This window comes from Prionailurus bengalensis, chromosome C2 (genome assembly GCF_016509475.1).
Source record: "Prionailurus bengalensis isolate Pbe53 chromosome C2, Fcat_Pben_1.1_paternal_pri, whole genome shotgun sequence".
NCBI lineage: Eukaryota > Metazoa > Chordata > Mammalia > Carnivora > Felidae > Prionailurus > Prionailurus bengalensis.
In genome coordinates, this window is record NC_057350.1 from 68,368,716 (window position 1) to 68,396,084 (window position 27,369).

A 27,369-nucleotide genomic window follows, 5' to 3' on the forward strand; every position below is an offset into this window, starting at 1 on the left:
AGTGTCCATTGATCACTAGGAGCTTAATTTTAAGTGCATGTTTTTGATAAAAGCAATATATTCATTGAAAACGCTAGAAAAACAGTATTGAAATACTGGGTTTATCTAGGCAGTGTGATTTCGGAGTCTACAGTTCACAGTTCTGCAGTGATCACATTTCTTCTATCTCAAACGGATACTTTCTCAGACACAGAGAATGATAATGCAAAGGCCTCTAACACCCAGACTCCACAAAAGCTTTCTTAAAGTCGCGTCGCGGAGGCGGCACCGTTTGAGGGAGAACCGGGCGCTTAGCCCGCACATTCCGCGCGTCACGCACGTCCCACACGCTCCGTGCGTCACGCAAGCCCTGCCCACACGCCCCGCGCGTCACGCACGGCCCGCTGGGTCCTCCCACCAGTCCCAAATGTCCCGTCCGCCAGTACCACCCACCCCTTTCCCGTTGCGGAGTTTGGTGACATTGAACGGGCCCGCGCGCTGTCACCGCCTGCGAGGCGCAGTCCGGTCGGCGGAGTAGGCGGCCATGGGGAGCCTGCGCAACCTGCGCTGGGCGGCGGGTGAGACGCGGGTCGGGCTGGGGGAGGTTGGGAAGATAGCGTGGCTGCTGGAGATTGAGGAGTCCTGCAGCTTCCCCCAGGCCCGGTAACTGCTTGACTTCATCACGTACTCCCAAGTTCCTCAGAATCCTACCCAAAGTGATCGGAGAGAGCAAAAGCTGAGAGAGCAACTGTTAAGCAGATAGTTGGAGTTGACCAGGAGTGACCCCGGTGCCTGGCCATCCGTCCACCCGGCTCCCACTAACTTAAAGAGCCCTTGCTCCCCGTTCTTTTATCGCCCCGCCCCATCCCCTGTCTCCTCTGAGCTCAGTTCTTAAGGCACCTGCCATCCCTAGAGACACCCCCCCCCCCCATCTGCTTGATTGATTCAGCTTTCCACCCTAACCTCTCCCGTCCATAACTCTACTTGAGTCTCTCACCATCTCAAGAGTTTATCTCTGCTCTCAGGGAAAACCTCGAGTCTCGGTTTCCTACCCACTTAGTGTCTGATGAGAAAAGGGATTTAAGGTTTCACAGAATAATAGTATTGTTTTTCTAAAATGGGAGATACGTTTCTTTTAAACAATTCTACAGTGAAGTATTTTGAATTTCTTGGGGGAAAGTGTTATGTAGAATCTGCAGTTTATTTTTCTAGTAGACATTTGTGTAATGGGTATTTGGAGTCAGAGCTTAATTTGTCTCCTTGGGGAACTACCAGAGCTTGGGGAACTACTTTGCTTAGTAGTGGCCGAGAAATCAGAAAGTTTGCCTCTTGACACTTTTCCAGGCACCAGGGCAAACCACTTTTGGTCACCTTTATGAGCTTTGGTAAGATGTGATGATTGATTTTTTTTTCCTTGGTAGCAAATTACCAAAAAGCTGTCTATTTCAAATTTTAAAGGAAGAATCACCCCAAACTTGCCTATTGAAATAATGTACATTACAAATGTGAATGAAGAAATGTAAAAAAAGAAAAAAAAAACCCTTTCTATGGCTTATTTTGTGTTCCAATGGAGAATGGACTGGAAAACATGTCTCAAGCTAGAGAATATTACACACTTCTTTTAAAATAAACACTCCCTCCACTAAAAGAGATTGATTGCCTTAATTTGTTCAGCTTCGTTGAACTAATTTACCTAAAATCTTTTGTGTACACCCTGTTGACCTGTTAGCTGTTACAAGGTAAGTGAAAGAATAATTACTCTGTAAAAAAACTAAAATAGCTGAGTTAAAGAGACTTTGACTACATAGGAACTAAGACTAAAGGTTTATAAGTAGTTTATCTTCCTGTCTTGAAGATATATTTATGCATTATAAAGATTCAAAAACCTCTCTGCAGACTTTTGATATTCAAGATCTTCAGTATTGGGCAATCAATCAAAACAAAATTCCTTGAGCTAAAAAGAACAACATACTTTATTCCAGATAGATCCACTAAGAATGTTACATGAAGAACTCTTTCCAAAGGGTCTTTGAATGTCTGATGTTTTGTGAGCAACTCTAAGTGATCTGCCTTTTCACCCACTTGTGCCCATTTTATAGCTAAATACTCTGACATACATTATTTTACTTGATTGATTTCTTATAGTATCCTTCTTAGGTAAGTCTTATCATTCATTCTCCAATGTACAAGTGAATAAACATAGGTCAGATGGTTAAATGAGTTGTCCAAGATCATTTAGCCATAAAACGTTAGAACTGGGAGATGAGTAAGTGCCTTCTAATTCAGGAACTTGTGTTCTTTGCTTCATTCAAGCTGCTTATATAGGATATGTGTTTGCTGTATATGTGTTTGTCATGACTAACTGGGCCTCTCTCTTTTTTATTTTTTAACGTTTATTCATTTTTGAGAGACAGAAAGACAGAGTGCAAGCAGGGGTGGGGCAGAGAGAGAGGGAGACACAGGATCTGAAACAGGATCCAGGCTCTGAGCTGTCAGCACAGAGACCGACACAGGACTCGAACTCATGAACCGTGAGATCATGACCTGAGCCGAAGTCATACACTCAACCCACTGAGCCACCCAGGTGCCCCATCTCTCTCTCTTTTTTTTTAATGTTTGTTCATTTATTTTGAGAGAGCGCAATCAGGGCAGGGTCAGAGAGAGGGGGAGAGAGAACCCCAAGCTGGCTCTGCATTCAGCACAGGGGCCCTAACGTGGGGCTTGATCTCATGACCAGGAGATCATGACCTGAACTGAAATCAAGAGTCAGACTGAGCCACCTAGGCGCCTCTAATTGGGTCTCTTTAATGTGAAATGGAAGTGTCATGAAATGCAGATTTACTTGGGAAATGGAAGCACACATTCATGTGCAAATGGATTTTCAGTAAGAAGACTGATTTATCAGACAACCAAAGGAATGGCAGATCATACAGAAACATAATCTAGGCATGCTTCACTTATCCAGAATATTATTTGGAATAAGATACTCTAGGTGAGTGAAATTTCAAATAACCAAAGCTTAATCCTTTAAACGATGGACCTTTGTTTTTAAATGTTTCTGTTGGAAATCTTTGCTGTACTTTCTTAGCAAACAGAATATAGGTTTTTATGAGCTTGAATTTGTCATTTTGTGGGTGTAGCTGTAGATATAGGTCAGAGTTGTTAACCTGTGGTTCTTGGACCCCTTCTCAGATGAGAGGTCCTGTGAACCTCTGAAATTATATTCATGTTTTTATGACTATATACCTGTTTGGGGAAGAGAGGATCTGTATCTCGCATCCATTCCTTAGAGCAATCTGTGCTCTTTAAGTTAAAAGGCACTGATAAAATGATTTGGAACTAAATGACTACTGAACTATACTCCTGTAGGTTCCATGGCGGTAAAGACTAAATTGTGTTTACTAAATCCTCAGCATTTATCAATGTCCAGCTCATAGTAGACAGGCAATTGATATTCTTTGAATAATTATTTTTAGCTTTTTTAAAAATTAAAAACTTAAAATTAACAATTATTAATTTCTGCAGAATAATTATTAGGTCAAAGGAATGGAATGGCCTTACAAGAATGTTTCTTCACACCTTCAGAAAAATTTTGTCGTCCTACACTTCTTTGACTTTTCAACAGATTTTAAAATGATTTTATCATTATCATTGTTACACCAATACAGTGGACCATGGAGCCTCCTTGTCAGTTTAATTGACATTCTGCAGCATTAGAATCAAGAGATAACTTAGAGGTCATGAAGTGTAGCCCCCTAATTTTACAGATGAGGAAAGTTAAGGCCTCAGAAGGAAACTGAGTTGACCCCAGAAAAGTCATACAGGTGCAAAGCTGGGACATAACTAATATCTCCCGGCTCCCATTCCGATTTCATTTCCAGTACATTCTGCGCCTTCATTGTTCGTTTTGTTTGTTCTTGCTAACCAACCCTAAATGAATACATGCCCATTTTTAGTGCTCTTTGGCTTTGCTTATCACACACTCCAGGTGTTGCCAACAGGTTTTTATTGAGCACACATTATATGCCCTGTACACTCTGAAAACTCTAAAGTGAGTGCACTCCCTCTCTTGGTAAGGCTGCAGTTTATTACAATGAACAAATACACCTATATAATACATCTGGAGAGCTTATGTAGTACAGTATATATTAAGTTCTAGACTGAAGAAAAGATTTTAAGTGCTGCCATGGTGTCATGGAGCCAGTTCCTATTGGTTTTGTGCACATTGCTTCCCAATTTCACAGTTAGTCATGTTACATTGGTAGCTTGAAATCTGCTGTGGTCAGGGTTATTGGCAAACACTACAAGTCAGGGATTTTCTCCACTGACCTCCCCCCATGACCCAGCATACCACTGGCTTTAAGAAAGAAATAGATGTATAGGTTAAGATTATCTACTGAAGGCTCCATTGAAACCGAACGGGAGACAGACAAGAGCAAAGATAGGAGCAGTAATGAGTCTGGAGAGGTTGTGGGAGGAGAAAGGGTAGTAAGAAGAAAGGATTACCTTGGATTTCAGTCAGGAAGTAATAGAAAAGGTATGGCCTTTTGAGTGTTTTGAACTACACGCATTTGGGCAGAAAGGAAGCCTTTATGCGGAAGTTCCCAAAGAAGCATTTTTGGAAAATTACATTGGCTGCTACATACGTGAATAGCTACTGCTTGTGAAGATATTACAGAAATCTATGTGTGAGGTGATGATGAAAATGATAAAAAATAAGTGAATATATATATATATATATATATATATATATATATATATATATGAAGTGTTTTGAAGAAATTAGTATGGCTCTGTGAAACAGGATAATTTAAGGAAGACTGAAGTTTTGTGTGTGTGTGGGGGGGGGGGTTAATAATTTTTTTTTTAATCTTTGTTTGAAAGGAGGGAGGACAGAGGATCCCAAGCAGCCTCCATGCTAACAGCAGCAAGCCTGATGCGGGGCTCAAATTCACAAATGGTGAGATCATGACCTAAGCTGAAGTCTGCTCAATCAACTGAGCCACCCAGGTGCCCCAAAACTAAAGTTTTTGAGTGTGGAGGACTGTAGGAGTGTTGCACCATTGTCAGAAATAAAGTTAAGAAGGGATACTGCTGTGGCAGAGAGGGTCATGAGTTACTGAGTGGTAGGTGACATTGAGTTATAGGTAAATGTGGGATCTCCCAGTCAAAGACTAGGGGACAAAGGAGGGAGTCCTCCCTGAGACAGACAAATGCAGGAGAGAGGCAAAGACCGAATCTTGGAGGCCTGACATAGTATAACTAATAGGAAGTGATAAAGAGGACATTAAAGAAGGTACGTCATAGAGGTCAGAGATGAAGGGAGAGAATATAACAGTATAAGGTAAGAAGGGTCAGAGGTCTTGTAGAAGGCTGAGATTAGTAGAGTCAAATGGCCACAAAGATGGGAAGAATAGAATCAAATGAGCTAATGGTGAGATTCTAAAAACATTCATGGGACCAGAGGGAAATCACTAATGTTAGAGCAATTTTAGTAAAGTGAGCGGGGGAAGAAACATTATAGTAAAATGTGTGGGTGGTGAGACCAAGATGGTAAATTAAATACATGCCACTTATTCAGTCATTTGAACTATGAAAGGAAGGAGATTAGTTTTTTATTTATAGGAACTGTTGAGAACAAGTGATTGTTTTGTCTAAGATAGTGTACCCTCAGTGCCACTGTGGTATAATGAGACCAGAGTTCTCATCAGCTACCAGTAAAGTGTAAATCAGTTCTGCCTTTCTGGAAAGCAGTTGTTCTGGTCTTAAAAGGGTTCCTATTCTCTAACCCTGCACTACCAGGATTCTACATAAGAAAATAATCAGAAATGCCATCAAAGATTTGTGTAGAAAACTGCTCATTTTTGTAATAGTGAAATTGGGAAACAAATCCGGCCAACGGAATGATTGAATTCAGGTTATATCCATGGGTTGGATGTTATATAGCCACCAAAGGTATTTTTTAATTAATCTCTTGGAAAAGTGTTTTGACATATGCAAGATATAGTATTTGATTATGAAAATTGTGTATGTTATATATAAACATAGGAAGATGCCTGGGAAGAAATACACCAAGTTGTTATCCCTGGAAGATGTGATTTTAGGTGTTTTTATTTTTTCATCATACTTTTTTTTAAGCTTCCAAATTTTCTATAATGAGCAAGTGTTACTTCTCTAAAGTTTATTTCTTTTAAAGCAGGGAGACATTTGGCAGGAAAAGGGCAGAGGGAAGAATCTAGAGGTGGTGAGATAAGTTTGGGACAACATGTCTCAGTAAGAGGGATCACAGATGGAATGCTTCACTAGTTTAGAGTGAAGGAAGGCCTAGTGTTCTTAAAGGCCTGCAGAGAAGGACAAAAAAACAGATGGAGAAGTAGGGAATCTGTTTCTGTCACAAAGTGGATTTAGGTCAACAGCTAAGACCAAGAGAGTTTCAAATAGCCATTATTGGGTAGATGGGAGGATACCAAATTATGGCCCCATCTCACTAAAGTTTGGCCACCAGATACATAGAATTGTAAAGAGTTTTTTCCTGTAGTTTCCTCCCCACTTAAAAACTGGCCAGGTTTCAAAAACACCAAAAAACAAACAAACAAAAAAACTGGCCCATTTCCAAAGGCTTATTTATAAATCTATTTTTGAACTCTAAAATTTTTTTCCCATAGAAGCAATGTTACAAAGGGTGACTAGGGTTCTAGTCAGCCCACCAAAGTTCATAATGTCGATCTCTCTTGCCATTTTTCCTCCCTAGTACTTTTCACATCTCTTAGGTACTCTCCATTAGGACGTATAGCTGTCTTATTTCTTCACACAAACCACTTGAACTACAGTGTTGTGACATAACCTAAAAGGAAGGTCCCATATCTATGTCTTCCTACTCCTGCTTCCTTTGCCCCTACTTTTTCCTCACCCCTGGCCTGTCCTGCATTCTGCACTCAGATTTACTGTATAAAATCACCATTGTTACTGTTGTTTTCCTGCTGAAAGCTTTTCTGCCTATTTCCCAAATCCTTTTGGGCGTTTGGCAAACAAAAGGACTCTCACTGTGGGGGAGCATGGATAGGCACAGTATCCAGAGCCAGAATGAGTTAGGCCCGTGACATCACTTAAATTCCAAGCCCTAGAACATCAGCATGGACCTCATTAAGAAGGCAGGTAGGTTTGTGAGCGATGGGAGCCTGGAAGGGAGATTCCGAAGTCTATGTCGCATACTTTTGTAAAATCTGAAAGCTGGGCATACAACTCTACAGGGATTCCAGACTTTTGATGTAATGAGTTACATATTACTGATGTGCAGAAGTCAGAAGTAAATCAGAGCTTCTTTTCAGCAAATTAGCTGTTGAAAAGAGGAATTTTGAACTCTGCCAGAGTTAGGTATTAAGCTCTGGAGGTGCCCTGGTCATCCATGTAACCTGTGTTCGACAGGGACTCTGGCTGATTGTGTTGAAGAACAGCGATTCTCAAACGTGGTAGCACATTAGAATCACATAGAGAATTTAAAAAAATATTGATGCCAGAGTCCTGCTCCCAGACACTGGGATTTCATTGGATGGCTCTGCATTTTTTTTTAAAGCTACTCTGGTGATTGTTGTATGCAAAATTTGAAATTCACTTTTGTAGAGCATGGCTTCTTAAACTTCAGTATGCATAAGCATGACTTAGAGGGCTTATTAAAACATTTTTCTAGGCCATACTCCAGGAGATTCTGAAGGTTTGGGGTGAGGTCTGCGAATTTGTTCTACTATGAAGCTCCTAGCTGAGGCTGAGTAAATAGTACTGTTTTAGACTTTAGAATATGTGGTATTCATTTCCATGTGTTTGGCACACAGTAAGTACTCATCAACTGTTGAATGAATGTGGATATCTGTTTGCTTCTTGAAATTTAATGTTCATATGAATCACTTGGATATCTCATTAAAAATGCAGGCTCCCTGGGGCGCCTGGGTGGCTCAGTTGGTTAAGCGTCCGACTTCGGCTCAGGTCATGATCTCGCGGTCCGTGAGTTCGAGCCCTGCATCGGGCTCTGTGCTGACTGCTCAGAGCCTGGAGCCTGTTTCAGATTCTGTGTCTCCCTCTCTCTGTGACCCTCCCCTGTTCATGCTCTGTCTCTCTCTGTCTCAAAAATAAATAAACGTTAAAAAAAAATTTAAAAAAAAAAAAGAAATAAAAAAAATGCAGGCTCCCACAGGCACCTCGGTGGTTCAGACAGTTGAGCGTCTGACTCTTGATTTTAGCTGAGGTCATGATCTTAGGGTGGTGGGATCACACCAGGCTCCCACCTGAGGCTCTGCTGAGTGTGAAGGCTGCTTGAGATTTGGGATTGTCTCTCTCTTTCTGTCTCTGCTCCTCTACCCTGCCTGCACGCACGCACGCTCTCTCTCTCTCTCTCTCTCTCTTAAAAAAAAAAAAAAAATACTGACTCAGATTCTGTAGGTCTGGGTAGGAGCTGAGAATTTGCATTTATTCTAACAAGTTCCCAGGCGATGTCAACTATTCTTGAAAATAGCAAGGTGTGGCAGGATATATACCAACATGTATAATTTTCTCATCTCATTTCCATCAGCGTACATTAGTCACATGACCTTCATCTACACATTTTAAGTCTATCCTGAATTGGGCACATTTCCTACTCCATTCCTTTCTTTCTCTGTCCCATTCCAAAAGCATATTGGAATGCAAGTGAGAATGACATTTTTATAGAGATAACATCAAATTTTTGCTACTTTTAAAAATATTAAATATCAAGTAAATATAAAATATTCATAAAACCCATATCGAGTAAAAACAAGATATAATTAATACCCAAGTACCCATGTTTTAAGAAACATTTTTATTTTGGAATAATTTTAATTTACAGAAAAGTTGCAGAGATAGTTCTGTATACCTCTCACCCAGTTGCCCCTAATTTTAACATCTTCCATAACTATACTACATATGTCAAAACTAAGAAATTAGCATTGGTATATTACTATCAACTAAAGGACAGACTTTATTCGGGTCTCGCCAGCTATTCTATTGATGTCCCATTTTCTGTTCCAGGATGCCACAACATGACATAGTTGTCAATGTCTCCTTAGTCTCTTCTGGTCTGTGACAGTTTCACATTCTTTGGTTTTCATGATCTTGATAGTTTTGAAGAAGACTGGTCAGGTATTTCGTAGAATATGTCTCAATTTGGGTTTGTTTGATGCTCACTTAGGGTGAGAGTAGGGTTATGGGTTTGAGGAAAGAATAACTAGCAGAGGTCAAGTGCCCTTTTTATTACATCATATTAGACGATATCCACATGATTTACGATTTTAACCTTGACCAGTTTGTTTCTTCCTTGTAAAGTTACTGTTTTTCCCTTCCCATTCTCTGTCCTTTGGAAACAAGTCACCAAGTCCAACTCACACTTTTCCACAAGGAGAAAGGAATCCCAGAGAGAAGAATATCTACATGTATTTGGGATTTTTCTGTAAGGAAGATTTGTCCCTTCTCCCTTGTTTATTATTCAGCTATTTTTTATATCCATATGGATGCATATATTTTATACCTTAAGTTATATAATCTATTACTACATTATTTTGTTGTTCAAATTATTCCAGGTTACGTTCTATCCGATCAGCTCCTGTGTCCCTTTACATGCCCCGATCTAAAAACATCCTTGTGTTTTTTGAATACTTCCTTATTTTCTGGCACTGCAGGGTATTCCAGCCTAGAGTCAGCCATTCTTCTCCAAGGAGCCCTAGTTCCTTTGACTGGATAATGATATTTAGAAATCCAGATCTGGGCACTGAGTGTGCTTGTTCCTACTGAAGTATCACTGATTCCATGCCCTCCTACCGGGTAGAGCTAGGAAATACATGTATGTATAGTAACCCATGTGTGTAGACAGACACTTAGGATTTTTTTTAATGTTTATTTATTTTGAGAGAGCCTGCATTCTTGACTGGGGGAGGGGCAGAGAGAGAGGGAGAGAGAGAATTCTAAGCAGAATCCAAGCTGTCAGTGCAGAGCCCGACATGGGGCTCGATCCCACAAACCATGAGATCATGACCTCAGCTGAAATCAAGAGCTGAATGTTCAACCAACTAAGCCACCTAGGTGCCCCGGTGTTTATATCTTTTGTCTATTATCTCTCTATATACATAAAAATATATGTGAAATATAAATATATTTATATACTTCAATAAATATCTGTATAAACCTGTAGGAGTTAATACTGAATTCTCTGATCCAGCACCACATTCATTCTAGCCTTCTACCCTTGCTTTTGGAACTTCTTTCTCTGGATTCTTATTATGTACCATTTATTTACTTACTTATTTATAAAGTTTATTTATTGTGAGGGGGGGAGGGACAGAGAGAGAAGGAGAGAGAATCCCAAGCAGGCTCCATGTTATCAGCATAGAGCCCGATGCGGGGCTCAAACTCACAAACGGTGAGATCATGACCTGAGCCAAAATCAAGTCAGATGCTTAACCAACTGAGCCACCCAGGCACCCCCATTACCTACCATTTATTTACTTATTTGTTCAATCCTACTATACTTGTAAAGTAGTTTCAGGATTATTAATCCATGCTCCTGTAAGAAACAAATTTGCCAACTAGAGTACAGTGTTTATGTATAGTTCTTTTTATCTTTGGTACAGTTTCCAGCCACAACAATGTTTTCCAAAGTTACTCATGTCAGCTTCTTTTTCCCCCACCTTGAAGGTTGTGAAGTTAGGTCATGTCATACATTTCTAATAGTTTGGCGCATTTGTCACAGCCTGAATTCCATCCTTGGATTCTCCCAACATCCTGGTTGATGTTTTAAAATTTGCATATATTAAAAGCTCTTTGTGATGTATAGTTTTATGGATTTTGACAAATGCCATGATTTTATTTTTAAGCAGATGATTAGCAGACTTCTAGTTAGCAACATACTTGCAACACGCTTAGCAACTGATTTTCATACAGGTTATAAGACACTAAATTAGATATCTTCTAAAAGTCTCTTCCTCTCCCAGCACTCATTGAACCTCCATTTATCATGTCTAATGTCACATCACTGATGATTCACTCCAGGAGTGTCTTGAAAGATTCTGAGAAAAAAGGATCCCTACCTCTCTGCACTGTCTATCATGAGGTTGGAAAGACATTTTATGGAAAGGAGGGGAAAACGAGGCGAAAGCCAGTACTTGAACCAGCCTCATCCCAGCTGACCAACTGTAGCTTCCAGCTCCTAGTAAAACCTCTGAGGTACTAGTTTTCAAATTGTGAGCCCCCAGAATAACAGTAGCAGCATCACTTGGGAAATTGTTAGAAATGGGAATTCTCAGACCTCTCATACTGAATCAAAAACACTGAAACTGGGGTCCAGTAATCTGTTATAAGTCCTCTGGGTGATTCTGATGCATACTAAAGTTTGAGAACCTCCACTCTAGGTTAACCAGCCATTTGTCAGTCACATCCTCAGAGGCAGCAGGGAGGATTCATCTCGACTTCCTGCTAGGGCCCCAGGGATGCAGAACTGGTCAGCCAGGGGCAGGCTGCAAGTGCAACCAGAGGGTTAAAGGGCCATTTTTCTTTTGGTTTGTATGTTTGTTTTTAATTGTAATTCACCAGAGGATGGAAAATTTCTGGCTTGGATGTCTGTAGGGCAATATATTTTATCTCTTTGAGACAGAAAAGGAAGAAAAGAAATCTTAATGATACTAAAACTTTTTTATGCTTTTGTTTTTTGTAATTGCAGAATAACAAATCACATTAAGTACTTCATAATTTTCTTTAGTGATTTCAGTTTTAATTTTTTTACATTTGTTATTTCTAATGTGTAAAATATCATATTTGCATATGTTTTGAACGGCATTTATACTTTAGAGAGGTAAAAATTACTGGCATTCAGTATGAAGTTGTAGTAAGAAAAAGCTGGCAGATATTTTCTGATCCAGGTAAACTTCTCATGCCTTCAAGTGACTTTTTCACCACCAGCTCCACTTCAAATCTTACTCCCCTTACTCCATTCCAGCCACACTGGCCTCCTCGTTGTGGTTCCTAGAACCACTGTAGGGCCTTTGCTCTTAAATTGTTTCTGTTTGGAATATCCTGCCACTAGATATCTGCATAGCTAGCTCCCTTACTTCCTTCAAAAGTGGCATTCTCAAAGAGAGCTTACCTTAGTAGTCTATCTAAAATCTCATACACTCCATTCCAAGCACATAAGCGCCTCACTTTATGTCCTGTCCCCAGTGTTCATTTTTTTCTCTCTTGGCATTTATTGTCTAACAATGTATGTATATATGTATGTGCATATACTTTCTCTCCAGTAGAATGCAAGTTTTATTAGCATCAATTTTTTTATCTCTTTTATATGTTGTCTATAACAATGCCTGATACATAGTAGGTACTCAGTTATTATTTGTTGAATGAGTATCTCCAAACATGGATTTATCTGACTGGTAGTAAGTAGGTGTACCTGTTATCATTTTTTGCCTTATCGTCATTACCCAAACTAAGCTGAGAGTTACCTTGTCTTCTATTCTGCTAAACTGCCTCTGTTCTAATTAAGAGGGATGGGGAAGAGCAATACCTAAGGAGATAATTTGTTTCCTGTGGACCTTGTAGCTCACTGCCAGTTAACCTTGTTCCTCTCTGTCTCAGTGCCTTCCAGAAGGGAATGGGGCAGGATGCTGTGAGATGGGGCCTTGTAGGTCACATTAAACAAGGGGTCCTCTGGGGAAGATGAAAAAGTCCTGGAGATGGATGTTGGTAATGGTAACACAACGGTGTGAATGTACTTAATGCCACAGAACTGTACACTTAAAAGTGGTAAAAATGGTAAACTTTTATTATGTGTATTTTAGCACAGTTTTTTATTTTTAAAACCCCAAACACAGTGGGCCTGAAAGTGTAGTTTCAAATCAGCAGTAGCAGCTTCACCTAAGAACTTGTAAGAAATGCAGATTCCCAGCCTCCACCCCAGAACTGTTGATTTGGAAACTGAAGGTACGTGTCCCCAGTGCTTTGTGTTTAAACAAGCCATTCAGGTAGTTCTGGTGCACGCTGAGGTTTGAGAATCACAGCATTATGTAATTTTGTTTTAATCCCGAGAGCTATGAAAAACTATTGAAAAGTTTTATAGAATATTTTCATTCATAAAATTAGCATAAAATGGTCAGAAATTCTGACCACTTTAGGGGTAAAATTGAAAAGTGCTATGGAAATGTTTTGAAAATTATTGTTTTAAGTAGTACTTCAAAAAAAACCCTTAAAATTTAGAGTGCCTGGTATATTTCAAGCATCTTGCCAAATGCTGTCACATTTGTTTTTCCATTTGCAGTAAATACTACATTATCCACATTTAAAATGAGGAAAGATGTGGAAATCAATTATACTGTAATTTATCTACTTTCTTTATGGTGCACACTTACTGCCACTAGGTGGCACTGGTGGGGTGGTTACCCAGACCTGGGCAAGGCCTTCTGGGATTACAGAATTAGAAAATGAAAAAATGCATACCCTTATGAAAGAAATTAGCAAATAACCACAAATCTTTACATAAACATAGGTCCCAATTTCTGGTACATAAGAGGACCTCTGAAAATCCACTCCTATATATAAAAACTATGAAAACACCACCAAAAATTCTTAAGATCAACTTTTTCAGAACTCTAGAAAATAACCAGAGGCTTGTGGTAGTCTGAGTAGTATTTATCCAAGAAAAATGACTTAATCATGGTAAGAATAGCAAGCTTTATAATAGTTTTAACAGTTTCCTTTGTCCTGTCAGCTTCACAGTGGCCTTGAAAACCAGTAGCCTGTCAATCACAGTAGCTAATGAAAACCAGGAGTTCTAGCAGGCACTGAAGAAGGCAGAATGGATTTGGAGCGCCCTAAAATCCACAACCCCTGAGAATTGTTACTCTTGGCTTGTCTGGAACTTCCCTGGAAACACCCATTCACTGGGCTTGCCTTTTTTTCACCCAACTCAGCTAATTCAGTGGGAACAGTTTCTCCCTCACCCACCCTAGAGCATGCTGCAACAGGCACACAGAGCCCTTTGGCAAAGTCTGGCAAACTTCTTGGTGGCAGGCATTTAAGGATGTCTGTTCAGCGATTAGGTGGCCACTAAGCTAACACAGAACATAGATAGAATACAAGGGAATATAGATTAGTGGAATTGAATTGAGAGTCTACTAATAAACCCTCACATTTATGCTCAATTTTTTCTATATTGTGCCAAAATAATTCAACAGGGGAACGAATGCTTTTTTCAACCAATGATGCTGGGAAAACTGGATATTCATTCACCTGCAAAAGAATGGAGTTGGATCCCTTCCACACACAGCATACCTGTATTAACTCCAAATGGATCAGGCCTAAATGTTAAAACTTAAAACGATAACATTCTTAGACAACAGCGTAGGAGTAAGCTTTTGTGACCTTGTATATGACACCAAAGTCTCAAGCAACAAAAGAGAAAAAAAAGGATAAGTTGGACTTCATCAAAATTTGAAACTTCTGTATTAAAAGGACATCATCAAGATGGTGAAAAGACAACCCATGAAATGGAGGAAAATATTTGCAAGTCATACATCAGACAACACAACTCAATAATAAAAATACAACCCAATTAAGAAATGAGCAAAGAAGTTGAATAAACATTTCCCCAAGGACATATACAACTAGCCAACAAGCAAGTAAAGAGATTCTCATCGTCATTACCCAGTAGAGAAATACAAATCAAAATCACAACGAGATGCCACTTCACACCCACTAAGATGGCTTTTATTAAAAAACATAAATGTGGACTAGGAGGTGGAGAAATTGGAACCCTCAAACATTGCTGATGGAAATGTAAAATGTGACCACTTGGAAAACAGTTCCTCAAATGATTAAACAGAGTTACCGTATGACCCAGCAATTTCACCTTAGTATATGCCCCAAAGAAATGAAAATGTTTGTTCAAAAAGTGCATAATTTTCCATGTCAGCATTCTTCATAATAGCCAAAAAGTGGAAACCACTTAAATGTCCATTGACTATAAACAAGGTCTAGGGTATCCATACAATGGAATAAAATTTGTCCGTAAAAAAAAAAAAAAACAACAACAATAAATACTACAGCATGGATGATGAACCTTGAAAACATGCTGAGTGAAAGAAGCCATTCATAAAAGGCCACATATTACATGATTCTATTTATAAAAAACATCAAAAATTTTCCATATTTCCAGAATATGCAAATCCATAGAGATGGAAAGTAGATTAGTGGTTTCCAAGGGTTGGAAGGAGGAAGAAACAGAGTGACTTAATGGATCTGGCATTTCTTTCTAGGATGATGAAAATTTTCTAGAATTAGATGGTAGTGATCAGTACACAACTTTGTGAATAAGCTAAAAACCATGATACTGTACACTTTAAAAGGATTAGTTTTATGATAATGGAGTTATGTATCAAGTGTTATTTTAAAAATCTTTACACAAATATAAACATATACCCATTTAAGTCTATAGTAATATCTTTTAAATTGTTACATTTATTTTTTTTAACGTTTATTTATTTTGGGGGAGAGAGAGAGGGAGAGAATCCCAAGCAGGCTCCATGCTGTGAGTGTGGAGCCTGATGCAGGGCTCATACTCACAAATCACGAGATCATGACCTGAGCTGAACCAAGAGTTGGATGCTTAACTGTTGATCTCAGCTAAGGTCATGATTTCACGGTTTGTGAGTCTGAGCCCTGAGTCAGGCTCTGCACTGACAGTGTGGAATCTGCTTGGGACTGTCTCTCCCTCCCTCTGCCCTTCCCTAGCTTGCTCTATCTTTCTCTCTTTCTCAAAAATAAATAAATAGGGGCGGCCTGGGTGGCTCAGTCAGTTAAGCATCCAACTTTGGCTCAGGTCATGATCTCGTAGGTCGTGGGTTGAAGCCACGTGCCAGGCTCTATGCTGACAGCTCAGAGCATGGAGGCTGTTTTGGATTCTGTGTCTCCCTCTCTCTCTGCCTCTCCCCCGCTTGTGCTCTCTCTCTTTCTCTGTCTCTTTCTCTCTCAAAAATAAATACACATTAAAAATTTTTTAAAGATTTTTAAACATAGTAATAAACTTTTTAAAGTTTTTTTAACATAAGAGAAAAAAAATAAATCGTGGTTCTAGTCAGCTTTGGGGAAAAAAAAAACATATTTTACTCCTATTCCCTCTCTTGCCTCCCCCTTATTGCTCCAACTCTGAAGCCTCAAAGACATCCAGGTAGGAGTTTGGAACTACAAAGGTACAGACAGACTGTCTACTAACAAATAGATCTTAAAAACTACTTGAACTTTCCTATGAGCTTTTATCCACAAAGCTGTGAGGGAACATTTTGGTTGCATTAAATACAAGTTTTAGGCATTACTTTTTTTGTCACCCAGAGCATCACAGAGTGCCAGGATACTAGCAAATTTATCACTGGTGTCTTTCCAACTTTCTTTTCTGTTCCATTGTACTTCATAGTGCTCCCCTTTTTCCATGTTCTAGGACCCTAGGGGTCTTCTGATTCTGAATCCTATCAGCCCCAGTCTCTCTTGTACTGTGACCCCCATACTCAGAATCACTCCCCTTTCTTCTCTCACTCATCAAAAGCATTTCTGGCTTTTTCTGCTTTGAATTCTGATTTATTTATGGGGCACCTGGGTGGCTCAGTCGGTTAAGCGTCTGACTTCAGCTCAGGTCATGATCTCACAATTCATGAGTTCGAGCCCCGCGTCAGGCTCTGTGCTGACATCTCAGATCCTGGAGCCTGCTTCGGATTCTGTGTCTCCCTCTCTCTTTGCCCCTCCACTGCTCATGCTCTGTCTCTCAAAAATAAATAAAAACACTAAAAAAAAAAAAAAGAATTCTGATTAATTATGATTGATTTAAAAATTTCATGTTAAGGCTAAAGGTGAAAATAGCTAACCAAAACTAAATTCTTAGGCATACATTTGTTTTAGGAATGAATGTATTTCCTAGTTTTGTTAACTGAGAAGGCATGGAAACAATGACAAACCCAGTAATACTTCCTCTTTAAAAACCATAGCACCCTGAAGGAATGTCTGATTCTAAATCAGAGACAGGAAGCATTCAAAACAAATCTGGAGCATCATGTCCGAAAGTAGGGAAGCTATCAATGATTACTGAGCACATGTTGAAAGTACTCAGGAGCCAATTTGGAAGGGTCCCTAGTGGCTAAAAATGGGAATATCTGAGCATCAAAAAGAAAAATGACTGAAATGGGCTGGAGTACATAATGTGTTAAAATGCAAGCGTTCCTTATGTTATTTTTAAACAAAAGGTCGCCTGTGGAGGCTGCAAGGAAAACAGTTCATCAGTTTGAAACTGGCAAATGGAAAGAATCAAGCATTCATTCCACATTTCCTGTGGACTTTTACCTTAGAATAATCCAGTAATTCATGTAGAATATGACCGTTTTATATTCTATAATGAAACAATAGATCTAGGTAACAATCATCAATGTCTGATAAAAACATTAAATGAAAGATTGATGGAGAACTTTATAAGGGATGAGTCAGACTGATAGCACCTACTGATAAATCTTAACAAAATAAAATTGATATATGCCTCTTGATAAGATACAGTAGGAAGAACACAGTACCACCTATAGCATATTATTCCTAAAAATTCTAACTTAAATCTGATGAAGCCTCAAAAATCTGTTTACGAGGAAAAAGAATTAGAAGAATTTGTTAAACAACACCATGGGGATACAATCAGCAAAATCTGAAATGAGGGAAATTCTATAGAATTAATGATGTAGTTTCTTCAACAAATGATAAGGCAGGGGACCTATACAGGACACATCAACCATATTCAATGTACACTTATTTAGAATAAATCAACTATTAAAAAAATGAGCCCATTGGGGAAATATAATATTTGATCATAATATGCTAAGATCAAGGAAATATTTTTTAGTTGAGCTAATGGTATTCTGGATAATGATTTTGAAAAGTTGCTGTTGTGAGATACATACTGAAGTATTCATAGGTGAACTAATAGGATGTTTAGGATTTGCTCTAAAATAATTCGGTAGGAAGTAGGGAGGGGTGTTCAGATGAAACTATTTATTGGCCATATGTTGATAATTGTTGACACTGGGTGGTGAGTGCATGGAGATTTATAGTACTGATCTCTAAGTGTGCTTAGAATTTAGATTTTAAAATTAGCTATATATATAATATAGCTTTATACATTTTTTAATATAGAGTTTAAAAACTTCACACAATTACTATACCTGAAGTTGATTTCCAGTTGGGGAATTATGGCTTAGGCAAAACAAGGCTTTCTAGAGCCCCTTGCTGGCCATTGCAGCCCCCTACCCAGAGTATACCAGAGTCGTATTGGCAATTTGGCATCTTGGTTTATCACTTGTGAGAGGTTCTAATCTTTACCTAAATAACTCAGTGCTGTAATATGTAATATTTCCATCAGGAGCATTGTTATGACAAAATACGTGTGAGAAGTACTTTTATAAACAGCTGATAAAATGTTTATATTACAAATTGCTAATTTCCTGATGAGCAAAACATGTATATTTTAAAACAGCACCAAGGATCACACTTTAAATATATGTAAATATATATATGTATGTATGAGCCTGGGTGGCTCAGTCAGTTAAGCATCCGATTTCGGCTCAGGTCATGATCTCACGGTTTGTGAGTTCAAACCCCACATCAGGCTCTGTGCTGACAGCTCAGAGCCTTGAGCCTGCTTGGGATTCTTGCCTCCCTCTCTGCCCCTCCCCCACTCACACTTTTTCTCTCTCTCTCTCTCAAAAGTAAATAAACATTAAAAAAATTAAATATATGTATCTTACATGCACAGTAGTATAATCACTTTTTAAATGAGTTAATTTTTATAGATGAAATATAAACCTTGTAGGTATTTCCTATTTTGAGACACCATTAGATTTTCTTTCTCTGAAACATTTTCCTGTCTTTTTCTAGGAAGCTATTTTAGGTTATTTGAAAGAGATGCTTCCTCATCTCTAAGACTTACCAGAAACTCTGATTTGAAGAGAATAAATGGATTTTGCACCAAACCACAAGAAAGTCCAAAAGCTCCACCCTGTAAGTATGTATTCGTTTTTCCAGTTATAGAAGCTCCTGATGAATGGAACAACTTGGAATCAAAACAACCTAAAAGACAAGTCATCGCAGGGTTGTCATACCCTGTCCTATATTTGAGGCCTCCCAATTGTACTATTATTGGCTCACATGTAGCAATGCTTTCTTCCTTTTCCTCACTTGTCACTTTCATCTCTTATTTCCAGGATTAAATTGGAGCTTTTTGTTGGAGAATGGATGCACCAAAGTAAATAGTGATCTAGAAGTTATCTTTTAGGAACCCCAAAGATGAACCACATTAGGAAATGATGTTTGGGATACAATATAACTAGCACCAGCCTCTGGCTTGGGCATTAATTTCAGCCATCAGTACTCCTATTCTTAACTCAAACCCTTGTCACTGTCACTACTGTGGAAACAAGGAGCATAATATATAAACTGTAGGGTCCTACAAGCTATTTTCTTGTTCCTTCTTCATGGGTGTATGCTCAGGTCAGGCAGGTCTTGGTGAATGGAAAAGAACTATCTTCAAAGAATAGTTATCAGGAGCTTAAAAATGTTTATATCCTTCAACCTGGTGTTTCACTTCTGGGTGTCTATCCTCAGGAATAACCCCAAATGTGGAAAATCTCTGAGTGTAAAGATGTTCCCATTTTTATAATAGGAAAATGAGAACTAAATCTAAATGTCAAATAATCTGGGAATGATTAATTATGTATGTTAGATGCACTTGATGAGATTGTACAGCTGTTGGAAATGGTGCTTGTAAATACCATGTACTGGCATGGAAAATGTTTGTCATTATGTCCATGAACAAATAGGATACAAAATTTTATATCGTGTTTAAGCACATCATGATATACATATAAATGACACATACACACACAGGGATAAGACTTAGGAAACACTACCAAAGTAAAAATATAGTGATTATGCTACAACAGGAGAATTAGGGATAGTTTTTATTTTCTACTTTTATATCTATACTTTCCAAATTATCTTTAATGTACTTACAATGGAAAGAAAGCAAAAAAACAACTATAGAGTTGTGCCAAGTGCTGGGAGAGTTAAAAAATAAAACTACAGTGATGCCATTTCTATACTTCTAAACCTCTTTTCTCACCTTTGGTTCTTTATGGATTTTTTTTCCTAGTGACTTCCCAGTTCCCTTTGCTGTTGCCTTCTGGTTAAGTGAGAGAGGCATAGCACGACGATGCGGCAGTGGGAAGGAGTATGAAGGAGTAGGTAACAGTCAAGGAGATGGTCTGTGAGAGATGTAGGCAGCACGTGGAAGTTAAATGAGATTATCTCTGAAGGTCCCTTCTAACCCTAACATTTTGTGATTCCCTAACTTTTTCTGCTCCCTATCTTCAATGACTTCTCCTTTTATTTTATTTATTTATTTTTTTGAAAGACTTTCTCTTACAGTCTGTGGTTGTGTGCCTTTCTTGTTCATCCGCCTCCTTGGCCACTTCATTTTCGTCTGCTGCCTCTTTCTCCTGGACAGTCTCTTGGGTCTTAATCATCTTCACTGGCTCTCCCTTTGCACTGATGATTATCTCTGCTTTTGACTTAATTCATGAAACCTATTCAGATGTTGTAAATTTAGACCCAATAGATAGATATAAAATGGTATCCATGCTTTTTCCTCTCCTAACTGGTTCTTTTCAGTCTCCTGATTTTGGTTAACAGTACTATTGTTGTCTTGCTCATTCACATTTGAGGCTATTTGATTCATTCCTTGTCTTAATCAGTCTCCAAATTCTTTCAGTCATCTTCAGATTGACTTTTTTGTCTCTATTCTCACCGTTCCAACTCCAGTTCGGACCATATCACCGCACTGTTGTATTACAAGGTCCTGTTTGGACTTGTGCCCACTCTATCCTATCCTTCCTTTCTCTCTTCCATCTATTATGCAGATTAATCTTTTAAAACATTAACTTCTTCCTTGCTTCAAAGTTCCCAAATCAGGTTTAAAAAGCTTAGCCTGGCATTCAGGATCTTTGATAATCTTATTTTACCTTATAACCTTGTTCTTTTTCTACTGAAGTCAAATAAGCTTCTCATTGTTCCCTTCTTAGTTCATCTTTATCTTTATATACTTGCTTATGGTGTTCTTTCAACTTTCAATGGCTAGGAAATAATGCTTTTATTTTACCTCAGCCTTCACAGATTTTTGAATCTCATTTGACAAATGCGGCATCCTAAGAAATTCCATTCAAACAAAGCTCTAATTCGCTTCAGGTTTCTCAATGGTTCTGTTTAGTGGATAGCTAAAAAGCACGAATAGCACTTTTTAATTGCTAAATTTGAGAGTCATAACCTCAAATAAGTAAGATGTCTTGTCTTGTTTTTTTCATAGACACTTACAGCCACAGAGTGCCATTACACAAACCTACACATTGGGAGAGGAAGATCCTGATATGGTCAGGTCGCTTCAAAAAGGAAGATGAAATCCCAGAGACTGTCTCGTGAGTGCTGAACTTAGGGGTTGTAAGCAGCTTTTATTTCTCACTGATCCATTTCAAAGGAAAAACAGTTCCTTTGAGTCCCTATTGAAAACCTTTCAGCCAAATCCTAGAACAGTCTTAACTTCTCTAAATGTTTCCTCTTTGGCAAGTACCTGCAATAAAAACAGTGCTGGAAAATCCATGCCTTCTCATTGATATGTTATGTTGCACCTAGTGGAGAGCTGTCAAGTACTCAAAAGTCAACTGATTGATTTCCTCTCCTAGCTACAGAAATCTGACTAAGCAGTGATGTTCACTGTTTTTAGCTTGTTTTTAATCTAGGTATATCAGGTATCACTGACAATAATTATATTCTATAAAATCCACCCAAGTATTCAACCAAAGGCATAACAGTATTTAAGAGCAACATATTCTCTTTCTGGGATCCCGGAAAGCGTGCTTCCTATCACCAACTTTCTTAAACCCAGCTGTGGCTGAGATCTTGGGACTTTTTCAGAGTCTGGAGATCAGTATAGATTCCTCTGACTCAGGGTTTCTCAATCCCCGTGCTATCGACATTTTGGGCCAGATAATCCTTTGTTGTCGGAGGCTGTTGTGTACATGATAGGATGTTTAGCAGCATCCTTGCTTGGTCATCCTCCAGATGCCAGTGGCACTTAGTTGTAACAATGAAAAATGTCTCCAGACATTGCCAAATGTCCCCTGGGGGGACAAAACAAAACAAAACGAAACCCTGGTTGAGAACCACTGCTCCAGCCTCCTGATGTTAAAGACCCTGATTGGTTTGCATCTCAGCCAAGAGAGATTGTGAGAAGTAGATGCCATCTCCCCTGTGGGGTATCATCATCTTTACTGATAGGGAGTTGGGAAAAAAGCTCTTAGATGTTCCCTTCTAGCAAGAAACTATTCCTGGAACTTCTGGTTTCGGGTTCCAAGGCATGATTTTAAAATATCTGAGTTCATTCAGGGTATCTTTTCCCAGGAAGAGAAGTCTTACTTGCTTTTTGTTTACAATGGCTTTAACAGAGCCGTTCTACTTCTGTCTGTCAAATTAAATAGTATATTATTTTCACTAAAATTACTTCAGCAGGAAAGCCCTGGTCCTTCTTAGCTAAGATGACAGTGTACTCTCCTGGGAAATAAGAGCAAGTTGGAAATAAGAATGATGTTAAGTTCCTGCCTGTGTCTTAATTTCTTCCTGAATATTCCAGCAGAAAACAAGCTGGTGTATACCCATGGCCCTAATAGGTGCTGTGTAGACTTTGCCATGGAACACCTTCAGTCTGCCTTGCCCGTGGTTCCAAGATCCCCCTTAAGCCCGAAGTACTACCTAGTGAGTCACCATAGAATGCTCTTCTCTGGGCCTGAGCAAGGGTTCATCCTTGTGCTGGTAGTTCTGAACAGGCACTGCCCACTCTGATTGCTTCTGTGGGATGGAGGGCAACCTCATGGCCTTATTTAAATGCATTTTACTCTTTTAATGTAAAATATCTTGAATGAAAAATTATTGTAATGAAAAGTAAAATATGTTTCTTTTCATGAGTATCGCAGCACTTTAGATTGGCATATCCATGCCAATTCACATAAAATATTGTCAGCATGGGTAGTTGGTTTGTGGTTGGTGAGCTCTCAGATGCTCTTAACAGAGCAATTCACTGTCCTTAGCAGTTGTCCCTGGTTCCTCCCACTGCCCTGCAGGCCCAGTTTCAGTGCCTAGAGAACTCCCTTCACACTGCCACCTCACTGGGTCCCAGCTCTTATATCACAGTGTGTATGCTTTCAGGGTTCTGCCTCCTGCAATGCCTGGACGCTGTGCCTCCTTCCAAGCATTTCTAAAGTATTTTTTTTCCTCCTGATTTCAAAAGTAATGTGTATTAAAAATCTGGGGGGAAAAAGAGAGGAAGGAAGGAAGTTAGCACTCCCATCCCATCATCTGGAGATAATCACTTCCTATCTACATCCCAACTGAGTAGGCCATTGCTCTCTCTGGGGCCCCTTTGGACTCTTCATACGCTGCCCTGAGTATCTACCAGGCTCATGTAATAGAACTGCAACTCACTGCCTCCATACAGAATCACAAAGGTGGAATGGCCTTCTCTTTAGACTCTTCCTTGTTAGGCGTCTTAGTTTTCACACAATGATAATCCAACCCTCAGTGTTCTGTTAAGGCACATGGGTCTGTATTCAGTAGACAGGTTCAAAGACGTAATTGCCAAAGAGCGCAGTCTCAAGTTCACTGTCATGCGATTTTAGCAAAACATTAGTTAAAAGGTAAACATTAAGGAAGCATTGCTTAAAGGATCTTTCTCTGTTGCACATATTGTCTAGAATCTATTCCTGGTTCTAAATCTAAGTATTAGAAGTATTAGATTTAGAGTATTAAATCTGTTCCTGGTTCAAGGCAGAAAGCAAAAACTTGGGTATAAAGAGCGCATTGTTTAACTCTCTCCCACGTTTGTTTTCTGTCTGAATTGTGATTCATGTTGAAACATATGAAACTCATGAAGCTCATTGCAGTATTTGTTGTCAGGATGTTGTTCAGACAATCATTATATCACATAGCATCTTCTTAAGAACCCCAGGGAGAAATATCTTCTGGTTTCACTTTTAGCATTGGCTGCTAATGTGAAACTTGAAAGCCAAAATTGGAGACGAGCATAGCAAGCATAGGTTAATACATTTTGCCCTCTTTTTTTCCCCCTTTGTTCCTGGATCCACTTTCTGTCTTCACACTTTTTTTCTTTAACTTTGTGCTATCTTGTTGGATTTTATATGTAAATTTAAAATGAGTTATGAAAACTCCCCATCCTCCCCCAAATCCTACAAGATTTCCAGGTCTCACATCTTTTTTATATTTATGGGTACCACTCCACTTTTGACTTGTCAGACATAGAGCTTATTTCCTACTGGAAACTTCAGAAAGAGAAATGTTAACTGTCTGTCATGATCTCATTGTATTACTAGGTTTGAGATGCTTGATGCTGCAAAGAACAAGATCCGGGTGAAGATCAGCTATGTAATGATTGCCCTGACAGTGGCCGGATGTATCTTGATGGTTGTTGAGGGCAAGAAGGTGAGAGTGGACTTCCTCTCTGTCTCTGTTTTCTACAAAGGATCTAGAGGAAATCAGGGGTTGACCCTCATATTTAGTCTCTGCGAAGAGTTGGTTACTTTCTACACGAGAAATGATAAGAAACAAAATAAGACACAGTAGGGACAAACCTGGGATATCCTGTCTGGGGATAAATAGCAAACCCTAACTTTGGCAAAGTGAAGGACTGAATTATTTTTGCATGAAGTAAACAAAAAAAAGTGGTTATCACAGATGGCATAAAAAATTGTGAAACAAGCAAAATGACACTGTTGTGTCTAATGATGACACCTACATATCTATAACGCACTCCCGGTACATGGGCTTATTTATCCATACTCTAACTGCCTTAACCCTGGTGAGCATTCTTGTCACCATTCTTTACTTGAAGCTCAGCCACACTGGGCCATATGTGTAAGGACCATAGCTCCTAAACAAGTAGAAAGGTATTCAAGTCCAGAAATCTCTGTTTTAACGTACATCATTATTAATAGCTATCATTAATTGAGTATTCACTGTCTTCTAAGCACTTGGCTGTTCTTTCATTTGAACCTCAGAACATCGGAATAGATACTATTATTAGCACCTTATTTATAGATGAGGAAACGCGGCTTAGAAAGCTTTGCTCACTTGCCCATCTCCTGAATGGCAGAGCACAGTTTGAATCTAGACCTGTCTAATTGAGGTTGATAGTAAAATTGCTCCCAATTATTGAGTTCTCATTATGTCACAGGTACTATTAAACTCACTGAATCACCACAATGCCCTGAGAACCTAAGCAGTGGTTCTCTTAGTATCCATACTTTATAAAAGAGAAACCTGAAGCTCAGAGCTATTAAATCACTTTCCCAAAGTCACATAGCTAATAAGTGGCAGGATAAAAATGTAGAGCCAACTTTTCAAGTTCCCAAACTCATAGTACTATCTTGTGATTAAAATATGTTTTTTTTTTATATGCAGCAGGACTGGTCAAACCCTTATTTTAATACTATGTCTAATTTTATATATCACAACTTCCATGTGGAAAGAGATGTCTTATATCTATTATAAAATATTAAAAAGGTTCTTCTGCCAACCCAGTGATAACTGACTTCCTTGTCCCCAGTGAGTGCAGAGTAAAAGGAATGAACATCTGGCTCTCTTCAGACTCTTGGAATGGAAAATACTGGCTATTTAGGCTGACCTTATGGGAGCCTGAGGGACAAGTGTGCAGGACTAGGTGAAGTTCTTTCCAAGACATCTCTGTTCCTGCCCCACCTCAATTTTTCTTCTGACTTCCTGTTTGACTTCTCATGCTTAGTTCTCAGATTGAAACCTGCAGAAGCATGTGGACAGGACGTAGGGGCTTCTGGAATTCTAAGAAGTCTGTATTGGTTTTGTATACTTGATTATAGTAAGCTGAGTCTAAATACTCTAGAAACAAGTTATCCCCTGGGATTTCCTCTAGTGTCATCCTAGGGTATACGCCATGTACTTTAAGAGTTTCTTTTCTCTCCTTTATGTACCAGAAAGCCATTTCATTTGTTTCACATGGAACTATCCACTTCTTAAAAGTTGGTAAATGCTACTGTAGAATGGAGAACTTTTAGACTTAATGCTATATAGAAGAGAGAAGTTAGCCATTGTATGTTCTGTCCTTACCATCAAGGTACCATTCCCATTCTCCTACCCCTTCCCATACCTAATTCTTTACATGTGACATTACACAGAGGAAAATTCCACCTTATGTATAGGGTGCTAGTTTCACTTATTTGGTATAAAACTTCTGAAACTGGTCAGCTTATGTAAGCTTCACAGGCATGTAATAGGTCACGTGGAAGGAAACAAGGGAAGAGAATGGCTGCCTCTCCCCCACTGCTGTTTACTCCCACAGGTTGGAGTAGTGGGATAGATACTGGTGAGAGTCATCAGTCATAGTATTTAGTAAAGTCTGGGATCTCCAAAGCTAAATATTTTTGGTAAAAGAGGAGTAAGGAGTTTGAAGGGTATGAAAATACACAAATGAGTTAGGATAGGAGAAATGGTAGCAACAAAAAAGTGAAAGGAAAGAAAGGATAGAAATGGAAACAAAAAGGTATTAATACTAAAGAGAGAAAAAAGGGAAAAAGATAAGGGAATTAATTATAAGGGAAGAAGCTAGATTTACAGAAACATGCCAGAAAGACAGAGAAGGTAGAGGTGCAGCATTTCTCTCATGCTTGACTGGATGGGCTACTGTACTGTGAAGCGTTAGAGGAAGCAGAAGGCACGGGGAGGATGTGTCTGTGCCCAGTGTGCACACAGCAGACCATTGTGGGCATGCCCTACCACAGTTAATCTATTGACATGAGTGCAGGGTAATGACATCTTCCCCAAACCCACACAAATAATCACTTGTTCAAATCTGTTTCACTTTAGGCTGCCAGAAGAAATGAGTCTTTAACAAGCCTGAACTTAGAAAAGAAAGCTCGCCTGAGAGAGGAAGCAGCTATGAAGGCCAAAACAGAGTAGCAGAGGTATCCATGTTGGCTGGCTTTTGAAAATGCAGGAATAATGTTGCAGCAATTAGCCTGTTATTAAGAAGAATATGGTATGAGGATCTGTTTCATGAAAGTATGGTTTACACAGACATAAATTTCTGCTGTAGTGGTACAAATAAATTTCCTTAAAAAAATGACCTGTCTATATTTTTGTGGCTTTGATCCAGGTTAAATGCAGCCTTTCACCTTTTTGGAGAAAAATCGGGCAAGTTATTTAAACTTTAATATTAACTCTTCTTTA

The 27,369-nt window shown here is 39.0% G+C and overlaps 1 protein-coding gene across 1 annotated transcript; it reads left to right on the forward strand.

The window, feature by feature from the left end:
* Positions 1–369: 369 nt before the first annotated feature.
* FAM162A (family with sequence similarity 162 member A) lies at positions 370–27,265 on the forward strand. Its single transcript, XM_043594311.1, has 5 exons — positions 370–557; positions 18,928–19,050; positions 21,410–21,518; positions 24,483–24,591; positions 27,007–27,265. Exons 1-5 carry the CDS (start codon positions 524–526, stop codon positions 27,097–27,099), a joined length of 468 nt encoding a protein of 155 aa, XP_043450246.1. The 5' UTR covers positions 370–523; the 3' UTR covers positions 27,100–27,265.
* The last annotated feature ends 104 nt before the right edge of the window (positions 27,266–27,369 follow it).